The 15,996-nt window shown below is 40.3% G+C and overlaps 1 protein-coding gene across 2 annotated transcripts in view; it reads left to right on the top strand.

The window, feature by feature from the left end:
* pcdh15b (protocadherin-related 15b) overlaps nt 1-15,996 on the top strand; it is a 409,107-nt gene that overhangs the window by 273,358 nt on the left and 119,753 nt on the right. For both annotated transcript variants that reach the window (XM_073815853.1, XM_065242769.2), the window contains exon 21: nt 10,918-11,145. In XM_073815853.1, coding sequence (XP_073671954.1) covers nt 10,918-11,145 — 228 coding nt within the window. The remainder of the gene's footprint in view (nt 1-10,917; nt 11,146-15,996) is intronic.

Below are 15,996 nucleotides of genomic sequence, written 5' to 3'. Positions count from 1 at the left end.
TTGAGTAAAATGAGCCCACCCCCATGTCTCTATGACACTGTGGTGCAAAGATATCCATCTGGGCATTTTATAATGGCACTCTATGGGAGATGTTGCTAGGGTGCCCAAAATTGTTGCTAGGGGCGTGGCTTAATAGCTCTGGGATGATCCTGAGAGACTGATTGGATGCCCGAGTAAAATGAGCCCACCCACTTATCTCTACGACACTGTAAAGCAAAGATATCCCATCTGGAACGGTTTTATTCCCTTATATGGGCGTGTTCCCTGCCCCATTATAAGTCAATGGGAAATTTTGGGGGCCTCTTACACCCCAGGGGTACAACTTACACCCCATTGTGATCCATGTTCTTACAGAGTCTACCACCCTCTTCAAATTTAGTAACCCACATGTTTCTAAGGAATCCTCACTCGTACCTATAACCCGTCAAAATTTTTGCAATGGTAAGTCTATGGGATTTTGCCCCATTGACTTTTCATTGGGCATTTTTGGGCACCTCTTACACCCCAGGGGTACAACTTACACCCCACTGTGATCCATGTTTTTACAGAGCCTACCACCCTCTTCAAAAGTTGTAACCCACATGTTTCAACAAAATCCTTGAGAGGAGCTATGACTCGTCAAAGTTGGGCGCAATGTTAAGTCAATGGGATTTTTCGGGTGGTTTTTCGCCCCCCTTTCAGAAATCCTGCACCCGATCGCTTATAAAAGTCATAGCACACCTCTCCTCAATAATCCGGTCGATTTGAGCCCTCTTTCATGGGACTACGTTAAACCGTGCAGGACGAGTTACGCGCCGAAAAAGTGTCCAGAAAAAGAAGAATAATAATAATAATAATAATAATAAGTATGCAAGATAGTAATAGTGATGCTTTGCATAAATGCAAGCACCACTAATAACTAGATATTAAAGTTTGAGGACAAACTTTATGTTGGCTTGAAAAAGCGTAGCCTGAACATTTAAAATGGTTTGACAGAAGTTTATTTTAGTAGGCTATCTGGCTGTTAGCATGATTAGCATGAAGTTAGCATGATTAGCATGAAGCTAGCATGATTAGCATGAAGCTAGCATGATGTTAGCATGATAAGTATGAAGCTAGCATGAAGCTAACATGATTAGCATGAAGCTAACATGAAGCTAACATGATTAGCATGAAGCTAGCATGATGCTAGCATGATTAGCATGAAGCTAGCATGAAGCTAACATGATTAGCATGAAGCTAGAATGAAGCTAACATTTATTCCATTGCTAGGGTACTAAGTTTGGTTGCTAGGGAGAAAATTGGCATCCCATAATGATCAACCTTCAAGCCACAAGTAAAACGGTCCAACCCCGTGTCTCTATGATGTTCTGAAGCGGAGATATAAGGCTTTGTTTATTCCGTTGCTAGGGTACTAAGTTTGGTTGCTAGGGAGAAAATTGGCATCCCATAATGATCAACCTTCAAGCCACAAGTAAAACGGTCCAACCCCCGTGTCTCTATGATGTTCTGAAGCGGAGATATAAGGCTTTGTTTATTCCGTTGCTAGGGTACTAAGTTTGGTTGCTAGGGAGAAAATTGGCATCCCATAATGATCAACCTTCAAGCCACAAGTAAAACGGTCCAACCCCGTGTCTCTATGATGTTCTGAAGCGGAGATATAAGGCTTTGTTTATTCCGTTGCTAGGGTACTAAGTTTGGTTGCTAGGGAGAAAATTGGCATCCCATAATGATCAACCTTCAAGCCACAAGTAAAACGGTCCAACCCCCATGTCTCTACAATGTTCTGATGCTGAGATATAAGGCTTTGTTCATTCCGTTGCTAGGGTACGAAGTTTGGTTGCTAAGGAGAAAATTGGCATCCCATAATGATCAACCTTCAAGCCACAAGTAAAACGGTCCAACCCCCATGTCTCTACAATGTTCTGATGCTGAGATATAAGGCTTTGTTCATTCCGTTGCTAGGGTACTAAGTTTGGTTGCTAGGGAGAAAATTGGCATCCCATAATGATCAACCTTCAAGCCACAAGTAAAACGGTCCAACCCCGTGTCTCTATGATGTTCTGAAGCGGAGATATAAGGCTTTGTTTATTCCGTTGCTAGGGTACTAAGTTTGGTTGCTAGGGAGAAAATTGGCATCCCATAATGATCAACCTTCAAGCCACAAGTAAAACGGTCCAACCCCCGTGTCTCTATGATGTTCTGAAGCGGAGATATAAGGCTTTGTTTATTCCGTTGCTAGGGTACTAAGTTTGGTTGCTAGGGAGAAAATTGGCATCCCATAATGATCAACCTTCAAGCCACAAGTAAAACGGTCCAACCCCCATGTCTCTATGATGTTCTGAAGCGGAGATATAAGGCTTTGTTTATTCCGTTGCTAGGGTACTAAGTTTGGTTGCTAGGGAGAAAATTGGCATCCCATAATGATCAACCTTCAAGCCACAAGTAAAACGGTCCAACCCCCGTGTCTCTATGATGTTCTGAAGCGGAGATATAAGGCTTTGTTTATTCCGTTGCTAGGGTACTAAGTTTGGTTGCTAGGGAGAAAATTGGCATCCCATAATGATCAACCTTCAAGCCACAAGTAAAACGGTCCAACCCCCATGTCTCTACAATGTTCTGATGCTGAGATATAAGGCTTTGTTTATTCCGTTGCTAGGGTACTAAGTTTGGTTGCTAGGGAGGAAATTGGCATCCCATAATAATCAACCTTCAAGCCACAAGTAAAACGATCCAACCCCCGTGTCTCTAAGATGTTCTGAAGCGGAGAAATAAGGCTTTGTTTATTCCGTTGCTAGGGTACTAAGTTTGGTTGCTAGGGAGAAAAATGGCATCCCATAATGATCAACCTTCAAGCCACAAGTAAAACGGTCCAACCCCCGTGTCTCTAAGATGTTCTGAAGCGGAGAAATAAGGCTTTGTTTATTCCGTTGCTAGGGTACTAAGTTTGGTTGCTAGGGAGAAAAATGGCATCCCATAATGATCAACCTTCAAGCCACAAGTAAAACGGTCCAACCCCCGTGTCTCTAAGATGTTCTGAAGCGGAGAAATAAGGCTTTGTTTATTCCGTTGCTAGGGTACTAAGTTTGGTTGCTAGGGAGAAAAATGGCATCCCATAATGATCAACCTTCAAGCCACAAGTAAAACGGTCCAACCCCCGTGTCTCTAAGATGTTCTGAAGCGGAGAAATAAGGCTTTGTTTATTCCGTTGCTAGGGTACTAAGTTTGGTTGCTAGGGAGAAAAATGGCATCCCATAATGATCAACCTTCAAGCCACAAGTAAAACGGTCCAACCCCTGTGTCTCTAAGATGTTCTGAAGCGGAGAAATAAGGCTTTGTTTATTCCGTTGCTAGGGTACTAAGTTTGGTTGCTAGGGAGAAAAATGGCATCCCATAATGATCAACCTTCAAGCCACAAGTAAAACGGTCCAACCCCCGTGTCTCTAAGATGTTCTGAAGCGGAGAAATAAGGCTTTGTTTATTCCGTTGCTAGGGTACTAAGTTTGGTTGCTAGGGAGAAAAATGGCATCCCATAATGATCAACCTTCAAGCCACAAGTAAAACGGTCCAACCCCCGTGTCTCTAAGATGTTCTGAAGCGGAGAAATAAGGCTTTGTTTATTCCGTTGCTAGGGTACTAAGTTTGGTTGCTAGGGAGGAAATTGGCATCCCATAATAATCAATCTTCAAGCCACAAGTAAAACGGTCCAACCCCCATGTCTCTACGACACTCTAAAGTGAAGATATTCCATCTGGGACGCTTTTATTCCTTTATATGGGCATGTTTCCTGCCCCATTATAAGTCAATGGGAAATTTTGGGGGCCTCTTACACCCCAGGGGTACAGCTTACACCCCATTGTGATGTATGTTCTTACAGAGCCTGTCAGCCTCCTTAAATGTGGTAACCCACAAGTTTCTACAAGTTTCTCACTCGCAGCTATGACTCGTCAAAGTTTGTCTCAATGTTAAGTCAATGGAAATTTTGGGGTGTTTGAGCCCCCCGTTTAGGAATTCGGAAGGTCCCATCAGTTAGAAAAGTCATAGCATAAATCTACGGACCAGTCTTAAAAGTTTTGTAAAGTTTTGTGGGTGTAGCTTGAAAGCTCTAGGAGGAGTTACAGTCAGAAAAAGTGGGGGAGCATAAGAATAATAACTAGATAGGTACATTTCCTGAAGAAAATGTGAAGTGGTGCTTGCCGTGGCAAATTTCGGGGGACAATACATGATTATACTCCAAGCCAAAAGTAAAACAATTCAACCCACATGTCTCTACGATATTCTGATGTGAAGATATAAGGCTTTGTTTATTCGGTTGCTAGGGTACTGTATTTGGTTGCTAGGGAGAAAATTGGCATCCACTAGTGATTACACTCCGAGTCACGAGTCAAACGGTCAAACCCCCGTGTCTCTACGATGTTCTGATGCGGAGATATAAGGCTTTGTTTACTCTGTTGCTAGGGTACTGTATTTGGTTGCTAGGGAAAAAAATGACATCCACTAGTGATTACCCTCCGAGTCACGAGTCAAACGGTCCAAACCCCGTGTCTCTACAATGTTCTGATGCGGAGATATAAGGCTTTGTTTACTCTGTTGCTAGGGTACTGTATTTGGTTGCTAGGGAAAAAAATGGCATCCACTAGTGATTACCCTCCGAGTCACGAGTCAAACGGTCCAACCCCCGTGTCTCTACGATGTTCTGATGCGGAGATATAAGGCTTTGTTTACTCTGTTGCTAGGGTACTGTATTTGGTTGCTAGGGAAAAAAATTGCATCCCCTAGTGATTACCCTCCGAGTCATGAGTCAAACGGTCCAACCCCCGTGTCTCTACGATGTTCTGATGCGGAGATATAAGGCTTTGTTTACTCTGTTGCTAGGGTACTGTATTTGGTTGCTAGGGGCGTGGCTTGGGAGTGGCCAATGATGTGCCCAGTGATTACATTCCAAGTCACAAGTAAAACGGTCCAACCCCCGTGTCTCTACGATGTTCTGATGCGGAGATATAAGGCTTTGTTTACTCTGTTGCTAGGGTACTGTATTTGGTTGCTAGGGGCGTGGCTTGGGAGTGGCCAATGATGTGCCCAGTGATTACACTCCGAGTCACAAGTAAAACGGTCCAGCCCCCGTGTCTCTACGATGTTCTGATGCGGAGATATAAGGCTTTGTTAACTCTGTTGCTAGGGTACTGTATTTGGTTGCTAGGGGCGTGGCTTGGGAGTGGCCAATGATGTGCCCAGTGATTACACTCCGAGTCACAAGTAAAACGGTCCAACCCCCGTGTCTCTACGATGTTCTGATGCGGAGATATAAGGCTTTGTTTACTCTGTTGCTAGGGTACTGTATTTGGTTGCTAGGGGCGTGGCTTGGGAGTGGCCAATGATGTGCCCAGTGATTACACTCCGAGTCACAAGTAAAACGGTCCAAACCCCGTGTCTCTACGATGTTCTGATGCGGAGATATAAGGCTTTGTTTATTCGGTTGCTAGGGTGCTCAAATTTGGTTGCTAGGGGCGTGGCTTGGAAGTGGCCAATGATGTGCCCAATTGTTACACCCCTAGTCACAAGTAAAACGGTCCAACCCCCGTGTCTCTACGATGTTCTGATGCCGAGATATAACTGTTTGTATTTTATGTTGCTAGGGTGCTCAAAAGTGGTTGCTAGGGGCGTGGCTTAGTACGTCTGTAAGGATCCTGAGAGACTGATTGGATGCCTGAGTAAAATGAGCCCACCCCCATGTCTCTATGACACTGTGGTGCAAAGATATCCATCCGGGCATTTTATAATGGCAGTCTATGGTATTGGTTGCTAGGGTGCCCAAAATGGTTGCTATGGTAACCTTACACCCCATTGTGGAGGACGTCCTGACAGAGTCTAGCACCCTCTTCAAATTTAGTAACCCACATGTTTCTATGAAATCCTGGCTCGGACCTATGACCCGTCAAAATTTTTGCAATGGTAAGTCTATGGGATTTTGCCCCATTGACTTTTCATTGGGGCACTTTTGGGCACCTCTTACACCCCAGGGGTACAACTTACACCCCATTGTGATCCATGTTCTTACAGAGCCTACCACCCTCTTCAAATGTTGTAACCCACATGTTTCTACAAAATCCTCGAGCGGAGCTATGACTCGTCAAAGTTGGGCGCAATGTAAAGTCAATGGGACGTTTTCGGGAGGTTTTTCGCGCCCCTTTCGGAAATCATGCACCCGATCGCTTATAAAAGTCATAGCACACCTCTCCTCAATAATCCGGTCGATTTGAGCCCTAATTTATGGGTCTACGACAAAGCGTGCGGGACGAGTTACGCGCCGAAAAAGTGTCCAGAAAAAGAAGAATAATAATAACTAGATAGGTACATTTCCTGAAGAAAATGTGAGTGGTGCTTGCCGTGGCAAGTTTCGGGGGAAATTTATGATTATACTCCAAGCCAAAAGTAAAACGGTTCAACCCCTGTGTCTTTACGATGTTCTGATGCGGAGATATAAGGCTTTGTTTACTCTGTTGCTAGGGTACTGTATTTGGTTGCTAGAGGGAAAATTGGCATCCACTGGTAATTACACTCCAAGTCACAAGTCAAACGGTCCAACCCCCTTGTCTCTACGATGTTCTGATGCGGAGATATAAGGCTTTGTTTACTCTGTTGCTAGGGTACTGTATTTGGTTGCTAGGGGGGAAATTGGCATCCACTGGTAATTACACGCCAAGTCACAAGTCAAACGGTCCAACCCCCGTGTCTCTGCAATGTTCTGATGCGGAGATATAAGGCTTTGTTTACTCTGTTGCTAGGGTATTGTATTTGGTTGCTAGGGAAAAAATGGCATCCACTAGTGATTACATGCCGAGTCACAAGTAAAATGGTCCAACCCCCGGTCTCTACGATGTTCTGAAGCAGAGAATTAAGGCTTTGTTTACTCTGTTGCTAGGGTACTGTATTTGGTTGCTAGGGAAAAAAATGGCATACACTAGTGATTACCCTCCGAGTCACGAGTCAAACGGTCCAAACCCTGTGTCTCTATGATGTTCTGATGTGGAGATATAAGGCTTTGTTTACTCTGTTGCTAGGGTACTGTATTTGGTTGCTAGGGAAAAAAATGGCATCCCATAATGATTACACTCTGAGTCACGAGTCAAACGGTCCAACCCCCGTGTCTCTACGATGTTCTGATGCGGAGATATAAGGCTTTGTTTACTCTGTTGCTAGGGTACTGTATTTGGTTGCTAGGGAAAAAAATGGCATCCCATAATGATTACACTCTGAGTCACGAGTCAAACGGTCCAACCCCCGTGTCTCTACGATGTTCGGATGCTGAGATATAACTGTTTGAATTTTATGTTGCTAGGGTGCTGAAAAGTGGTTGCTAGGGGCGTGGCTTAGTAAGTCTTTAAGGATCCTGAGAAACTGATTGGATGCCTGAGTAAAATGAGTCCACCCCCATGTCTCTATGACACTGTGCTGCAAAGATATCCATCTGGGCATTTTATAATGGCAGTCTATGGGAGATGTTGCTAGGGTGTTCAAAAGTGGTTGCTAGGGGCGTGGCTTAATAGCTCTGAGATGATCCTGAGAGACTGATTGGATGCCCGAGTAAAATGAGCCCACCCACTTATCTCTACGACACTGTAAAGCAAAGATATCCCATCTGGAACGATTTTATTCCCTTATATGGGCGTGTTCCCTGCCCCATTATAAGTCAATGGGAAATTTCGGGTGCCTCTTACACCCCAGGGGTACAGCTTACACCCCATTGTGATGTATGTTATTACAGAGCCTACCACCCTCTTCAAATGTTATAACCCACATGTTTCTACCAAATCCTCGAGCGGAGCTATGACCCGTCAAAGTTCGGCCCAATGTTAAGTCAATGGGATTTTTTGGGTGGTTTTTCGCCCCCCTTTCGGAAATCCTGCACCCGATCTCTTATAAAAGTCATAGCACACCTCTCCTCAATAATCCGGTCAATTTGAGCCCTCTTTCGTGTGTCTACGACAAACCGTGTGGGACGAGTTACGCGCCGAAAAAGTGTGCAGACATAAGAATAATAAGATATAATAATAATAATAAGTATGAGCAATAATAATAGTGATGCTTTGCATAAATGCAAGCACCACTAATAATATCTTTGAGGAATAGTAATAGTGATGCTTTGCATAAATGCAAGCACCACTAATAATAATAAGTTTAGATACAACAACAGTATGTTGGCTTTGTCAAGCCAACATAATAAGATTAAGATGAAGAACAGTATGTTGGCTTTTTCAAGCCAACATAATAAGTTTAGATACAACAACAGTATGTTGGCTTTGTCAAGCCAACATAATAATATCTTTGAGCAATAATAATAGTGATGCTTTGCATAAATGCAAGCACCACTAATAATAATAATAATAATAATAAGTATGCAAGATAGTAATAGTGATGCTTTGCATAAATGCAAGCACCACTAATAATAATAAGTTTAAGAGCAATAACAATATGTTGGCTTTTTCAAGCCAACATAATAATAAGTATGAGCAATAGTAATAGTGATGCCTTGCATAAATGCAAGCACCACTAATAATAATAATAATAATAATAATAATAATAAGCTTAGATCGAAGAACAGTATGTTGGCTTTGTCAAGCCAACATAATAAGTATGCAAGATAGTAATAGTGATGCTTTGCATAAATGCAAGCACCACTAATAATAATAATAATAATAATAATAAAAAGCCCAGTAAGAACAGTACAGCGCATTTTCAATGCACTGTAATTATATATGACAAAGAACAGATTAAGCATTCCTGTGCTTTTCCAGATGGGTTTATTGCTGCTTAATGTTGCTGTGTTACTTGTATTGGTGGTTACTTGCATTCCCGTGTTGTTTACTAAAATACTGGTTAACTGGTTAATTTCTCCTGAGCAATTGAGTAAAATGACAACATTGATATTTAAACAAAACCTTTAACCTTTAACTTTAAGTTATTAAAGACCATTATATGATGACTACACAACACTGATCAATAATAAACAAATGGATTGTGCATTAAAGCTATTGCACCTACTTATTGATTCCTAAACATTCTGTTGAATTCATATGAAAATTAAATGATTTTTAATAAGAAAATGAGTTTCTAAATGAGTCACCATTATTATATCTGATGTCTCTCTGTACATTCTCACAACACAAACGTTAGCATGTTATTGGTTACTTGAAGTCCTGAAATTCCCCTCTGCTTATTAAACATGGAATGAGGTTACATTCATCTTCATTAAAGCAGTGAACATAACAAATTAGTTGACGGACGAGACAAATTACAAATGACAAAGCCCTCATTCTGAAATATGAAAATAAATGTATGCTTTGTGTTTGTGTGTACAAATCCATCCACCTAGTAGAGTTATTCGCTTTGGTTTTTAAAAAAGTGTTTTTATATAGCTTTGGCACTTCATGCTTAATATCTGCATTATATGTTAACCTCAGAACAACCTTTAATAATTCTAATGGTTGTTTTTTGTAGTATGCATAGTGACTGCAGGTTGGTTTTATAAATGATTCAGTGATTTTGTTAATGCTATTGTATTTTGAAGCAGTTAAAATGTATCTTTAACTCTTTCCCCGCCATTGTCAAGTTATCTTGTCAATTAAAAGAAGACAATTTCCCTGCCAATGACGTTTTTCTGACAAGTTTTAACGGTAATCTGTAATTCTGCTATTATCCAGTAGTTGGTGCTCTTACCCAATTTATAAAAAACTGAAGAAAAAACTAATTTAACAACATTTTAAACTCTGTGTATGTTTAGATAATTGTTCTGAATCTGATCTCTAACAAAATTCCTTTACAAATATTCATTTATTTCAGCTTTTTGTCCAAAATGTGTTTTTTGAAGAAACCTACCCATATTTAAGAGGTTATGAAAAGAGAACAAATGAAGATAGGATGAAACATTTTTCCAGATTTGTTTTTGCTTGTTGGAAAGCCGAGGGTTTGTTCTTTCATTTGATATATTTGTATGTTAATATATTTATAGAAAAAAAATCCTGGAATGCATTTTGTTAAACTTTTGTGAAAATCACAAAAAAAAAATGCTGGGGGGCTTTTTACTTTTTTTAAAAAAAGGAATGAGTTAATGCAAGGGTCCTGCTTCGGCATTCCATTAAATGTGGGTGTCTGAATAACTCTGGCTGTGCATGGACTTAAAGTCATTAAACTTTATTTCCAAGCATTTATGGCGCATTCACACGAGGCGTAAGCGTTGACCCTTTCCTTTAACTTTTAATGGGTGACGTCAAGCGTTGGCGAACTGAATTGTGGATCCGTCGGCGCCGCGTCACTGCCGTTGCTTGCGGCAGAAGTTGAACATTTCTCAACTTTTCAAGCGGCAACGCGAGCGTCGGCCAATCAGATTGCCTTAAGCAAATAACCTAGGCAGAGCCAGCCAATTAGGTTTATGGAAGACCGGAGCATGTGCTGCGGCCCCTGTGATTGGCTTCAGACAAGCCTTCCGTTAAGCGTTAACGCTTACGCCCCGTGTGAATGCGCCGTTACACCTCTGTCATTACAACAGTGTGCATCAGACACACTCACCTTAATGATTTTAATAAATTACTTATCCTTATATTGCAAATAATAAATAATGACAGAATTTTTATTTTGGGGTGAACTATCCCCTTAAGACTGAATATACTGTAAGTTGTATTTTAATATTTTACGATAGCTTGTGTTTTTTGACAACTGAGAACATGTTCCTCATAAACCGTGTCTGAAACTTTGTGTTTTTCCAAACTGTTCTCTGAGTAATCTTCAACGTTTCCATCTCTCTGTGTTTGGTTCTCTAACTGACTCACTGTTTTAGGACCACTGCATGGGCAGTATTAATACTGTATAACATTGAAATTCAGTCGGTTTATTACGTTTAGAGTTCATTTTTATTAATGTATAGTGTTGTGTTTCACACAGGCTGTGGACCCTGATCTAGATGCAAACGTCACATACAGTATCAGGAACGTGGAGGCCAGGCAGATGTTTGCTGTGAATCCTCTCACTGGAGAGCTGAGGGTTCTCCGCCTGCTAGACTTTGAAGAGCTTTTACCCAATAGGACGACACAAAGCTTTGTGGTGGAAGCTGCAGATGGAGGAGGTGGAAAAATGCCACCTGGATTAGCGTCTGTTACAGTCACTGTAATGGTAAGAGAATTATTTAGATGACTGATCTGCAGGGGCGCCGCTAGCAATTTTGGGCCCTATGAAAGAATAGGGGGTCAGGCCCCCACCATACCCATTTCACACCAAACATCCAATCCAACCTACTGTAGCTATTCAAAATCTTTGTCTGTAATTTAATAATACAGAACTATTTATTTTGCTATTGTTATGACCACAATTATCAGTATTTATAGACACCTACAATGTCTGCAGCTAAGATAATTTATTGTGCAATGTAAATTTAATTGAAAAATACAGTACATTAAATCAAATATTTAGAGAAAATGCAACATTCTTAAAGATTAAAGATAAATGTGACCATGCCTGTGAAAACCCAGCTGAAGTATTTCTTTGTGATTTACTGTTTTAAAATCATCCTACATAATGTAAAGAACATTTTGTGAAAATATAAACTTGATATCTTTAATATTGACTGAGTAATGTCATGTCAGTGATTGAAATCATAGTGGAATGAATGCTTGAAATTAAACTTTGATGCTTTTTATTTCACAATAAGATTTGAGACTTTAGTCTGATTTTCAGAGACCGTCTCAGTGACATACTGTATACTTCAGCTGTTACACACATCAATAACATTATAACATTTAAAAATGGCGAACAACAACAATGCATCTTTTCTATACAGTTACCTTATGCCTCAAATAAGACTGGGTCAAAAATACTTGACCAAAGCCTGTATTATAATTATTAGCATTATTTATAAGGTAAAGAACAAGTTTCACACACCAGCAGCTTCAGTAAAGCAAAAATAACGACAGATCATTGAAACTGTGAACTTGAGAAAACAGCTATACTGTTATTAAATGATTCTTCAGACTGTTTATTAATCAACGGGACTCTAAAATGAAATGAATGACAACTATAGCAGATTACGACATAGATTTCCATTGATTTCTTAAATCTGTTGCAAGGTGAGAAGCTTTAATATACATAACTGGACTAGTTTAGCCTTAGTTGCGTTTCAGTTTTATCACAACCAACTCGATTTAAGACTGCATAAAAATCCTTCCTTGGCATATTGCGTTACAAAACATTGGAGTGTTTAACCGATCGCATTTCTAGTTTATGTTAATTAATACGGGCTACGTTAAATAAAACAGCTTATAAGGGCTGACTTCGCGTTAGAATCTAACACAAAACAGGGAACGTAAATCACCTTGTTTATTTTTAAACTGAGGTGAACAGAGCGAAGACTTTACAGTGGAAAGAAAACTGCATTGTGTTGCTCCAGCGTCACATTGTGTAAACTGCATTTATAGTAAGGAAGTGCACATATGCAGATATCATAGCAAATAGCAGTAAATACACACACCTTGTTCTCTTGTGAAGTTCACGCGCACTGTGAGACCGTGGATTAAAGACGGCGCTAAAACGCAGAGTAAAGACGGGGCGGAGCTAAGAGGGCTCAGCTTAAGGGGGTTGCGTTTGCGGCACAGTCCTTGGCTGGGGCCCTCAAAAGTTCATGGGCCCTTAGAATCGTCCTAACTTTTCCCCCCTTTACGGCGCCCCTGCTGATCTGTGCACTGAATCTGTTCCTTATCTCTGTTTAGCTGCATGAATCCCCAGTGCATGGTTTCATTCTCACAAAGTAGAAAATCTTAAACTGCATAACTCAGATTTATTGACTATTATGAGCAGGGCCGGTTCTAGATATTTGGAGGCCCTAGGCAAAATTTATGTTGGAGGCCCCTCACAGAACGTGTAACTTTTTTTAATTGTGTCAGTAGTGACTAGCGCACATGGATTTAGCAGTTAGCCCCCCTTCCAAACTTGAGGCCCTAGGAATTTGCCTACTCTGCCTATAGGTAGCGCCGGCCCTGATTATGGGAGTGATCTAGGTTTTTATAGTTTACTATAGGGCTGCAACAACTATCTATAAAACTGATAATAATCGATTATGAAATTCGTTGTCAATGTCTGTTACGTCATTGACAGCGTGGACACGCTCTCCTTCTTATGGCACAACCAGCTTCTAGAAAAGCAAGGCAGCTTTGCCAGGTCCGCAACCATTCGGCAAAGTTCTGAATCGGGCTACTTTTAAACTGTTTCTGCAGTCCTTGGTGTGACTTTCCAGCGAATGGTCTCCCTGCTTCAGTAGGAGAAGTTGAATGGCAGGGAGACTCATTGAAGAGAAAAAATAAGCTTACAGAAAAAACGTTGCAAATTACTGTTTTTGGTCGGTTCTTCTGTCACGTTACGTGTGTGTGAACTGACAGGGACGAATGAAGTTTTCTCCAAAATAGACTTTAATGTAAATACTTACAGTAGACAGGGGGACATTATCACACAGACATTAGTGAGAACCGACCAGGAACAGACCAAAAGGCGGGGTATATATACAACGACCAAACAAGGAGCAAATGGGATAATTTTTAGAACACACATGGAAACTAATTAACTCTTTCCCCACCATTGACGAGTAATCTCATCAATTAACCCTTGTGTGGTGTTCGGGTCTGTGGGACCCGTTTTTAATGTTTACTAAAAGAAAAATTATGCAATTAACTATTGTTTCAACCTCAGATTCATTGGCCTTGGCTCATTTTCTATAAAGAACATAAAAATAAACAAATTTATAATGACTGTACACTGTTCACCCCCCTACGCATTTATATTACATATGTGGTGTTCGGGTCCACTGGACCCGGGGTTAATAAGAGTGTAAAAATTGAATGTGCTATGTAACTTAACTCTATTTTTCTTCTATCTGGGACTCCTGTGAGTGCATGAGTGTGTTTGTATATATGTCTGTACATATGTGATGGATGCATGTCAGAGTTTTGTCCTTCTGCACTTGCTATAATGCTGCAAGGATACAACATGTTATATATCAAGCATGAACACTTGTCTGCCCCCCACTGTCCCATACACTTTACCTTCTGTCTAACAGGAACCATTCTACATTTTCCCATTATCTCCCTTACAAAAAATATTCATGCTTGTATTATAGTAAAAGTGTAGTAATCATGGCAAATTGGTGTATTGATTACCATTTGTAAAACCATGGGTTTACCACAAAACCTATGGTGTGTGCGCGCACGTGTGTGTGTGTGTGTGTGTGTGTGTGTGTGTGTGTGTGTGTGTGTGTGTGTGTATGAGTGCGTGACAGAAAGAAAGTAAATAGAGAAGTAGAAATAGATCCACTAATCCACTAGATGGCTTACCCAATTTTTAAAAAACGCTGGCGGGCAACTTTTTTAATAAAAAGGCTGTCGGGGAATGAGTTAACAAATTAAAAGAGGACAACTAGGACACAGAGGGCAAAACTCAAAACAGGATAAACATACAGACAGATATGTGACAATACCCTAACCTTGTACCTTACTTATCCAATTAATCAATTAATCGGAAAATAATCACCCAATAATTCAATTATGAAAATATTCATTAGTTGCAGCCCTAGTTTAGTAGTCATAAGTAAAAGGAGAAGAGTTGTTAACTAAAATAAATTTGCGATCCTCATCCCTCATAATCCCATCCGGCTAGCGCACATCATGAGACTCTTAATAATTGTTTAAGCACTTTTCTTTCATATATTAATTTCATGTACATATTTTTTTTAAATATATTTATTTTGTTAGCAAACCACCTCAGGTCGAACCCTCTCGAGCTTTGTCTTCAAAGGATAAAGTGTTTAAGGAAAAACATTTTCATGCAAGAAAAGACAGAGTTTATAACATCCTCTTGAGTCTCTCGTGAAGCTCTAATTGTCTCTGCGCTGGGATTATTTATTAATTTCCCCACTGTGCCGACTGTGGGTAATTGATAATTAGTTTCTGTGGAAAATGAAATAGCGTAAGTGAACGGGGGAAATGAATGTGCTACCTGATGCACGGCGACTCAGCCTATGGGAATGATAATGATGTGAATGAAGGTCCTGAGACGTCATCCTGGTCCAGGTGTGACTGTGAGTGCTATCATGAACTCTCTGCACACCGCAGATTTCCTTTAAAGACAGATGAATTTTATTCCTTATCTACAGAGGAGAGGACACACACAGATGTGTGGAAGTGGAGAGTAAGAAAATAGCAATTTCACTCCAAAGTATCTCACACAACACCTATTATTTCAGAGATGTGAGCTACAGCTTAGTTATGTTAGTCGGTATCCAAATCTCAAGGGCATCTTTGAATAAGCACACTATCACAGTAAGGACATGTATAAGGGGTGTACAGTAATAGTAAATTGGATATGTGAACTATACTGTGACCCTTCCATCAGTATTCAATACCCTTCACGCTGTCTTTTCATTGTGTCTTTCACAAATATACATTTTTAAAGGAAAAAGTTGTTCCTACGTTCTTGGTTTTTGGATCTCGCTTTCTCATTTGTTTTCTCTGTAGGGATTCCGAGATAAAACGTATCCAATATAAAGTTTAAAGTCATGAATCACAACATTCAACTTTGATTTGAAGCATTGAAGTGTTTTAGAAACTAAAGCATGTTTGAAAAAGTTTGTAAGCTTAAAATTAAAGTTTATGAGAAAATATTAGATTCAGTTAGATCATGCTTTTGTCTCATTCAAACCTATATTTTCAATTCCAACAGCTTCTCGGATTGAGTGGGGTTGTTTTTTGTCATAAAATGTACAGTCTCCGATAGCGTGCAACCATTGAAACAATGTTAAAATGTTTTGATTTGTCAATGTTAATCCCATTAAATCAATATCACGTGTGCAACCTCCATTAATATTAAAGAAATTTCAACAAACCATCAACCAACACAAACCAACATGTAATATGGAATATGCAGAAACCAGGCCTGGCAAACTCGAATCCTTTTAAGGATCCGGGTTATTGTGTGAGTCACTTG

The sequence above is a fragment of the Paramisgurnus dabryanus genome, chromosome 1 (genome assembly GCF_030506205.2).
Source record: "Paramisgurnus dabryanus chromosome 1, PD_genome_1.1, whole genome shotgun sequence".
Taxonomy (NCBI): domain Eukaryota; kingdom Metazoa; phylum Chordata; class Actinopteri; order Cypriniformes; family Cobitidae; genus Paramisgurnus; species Paramisgurnus dabryanus.
This window is presented reverse-complemented; position numbering and strand designations above follow the sequence as displayed.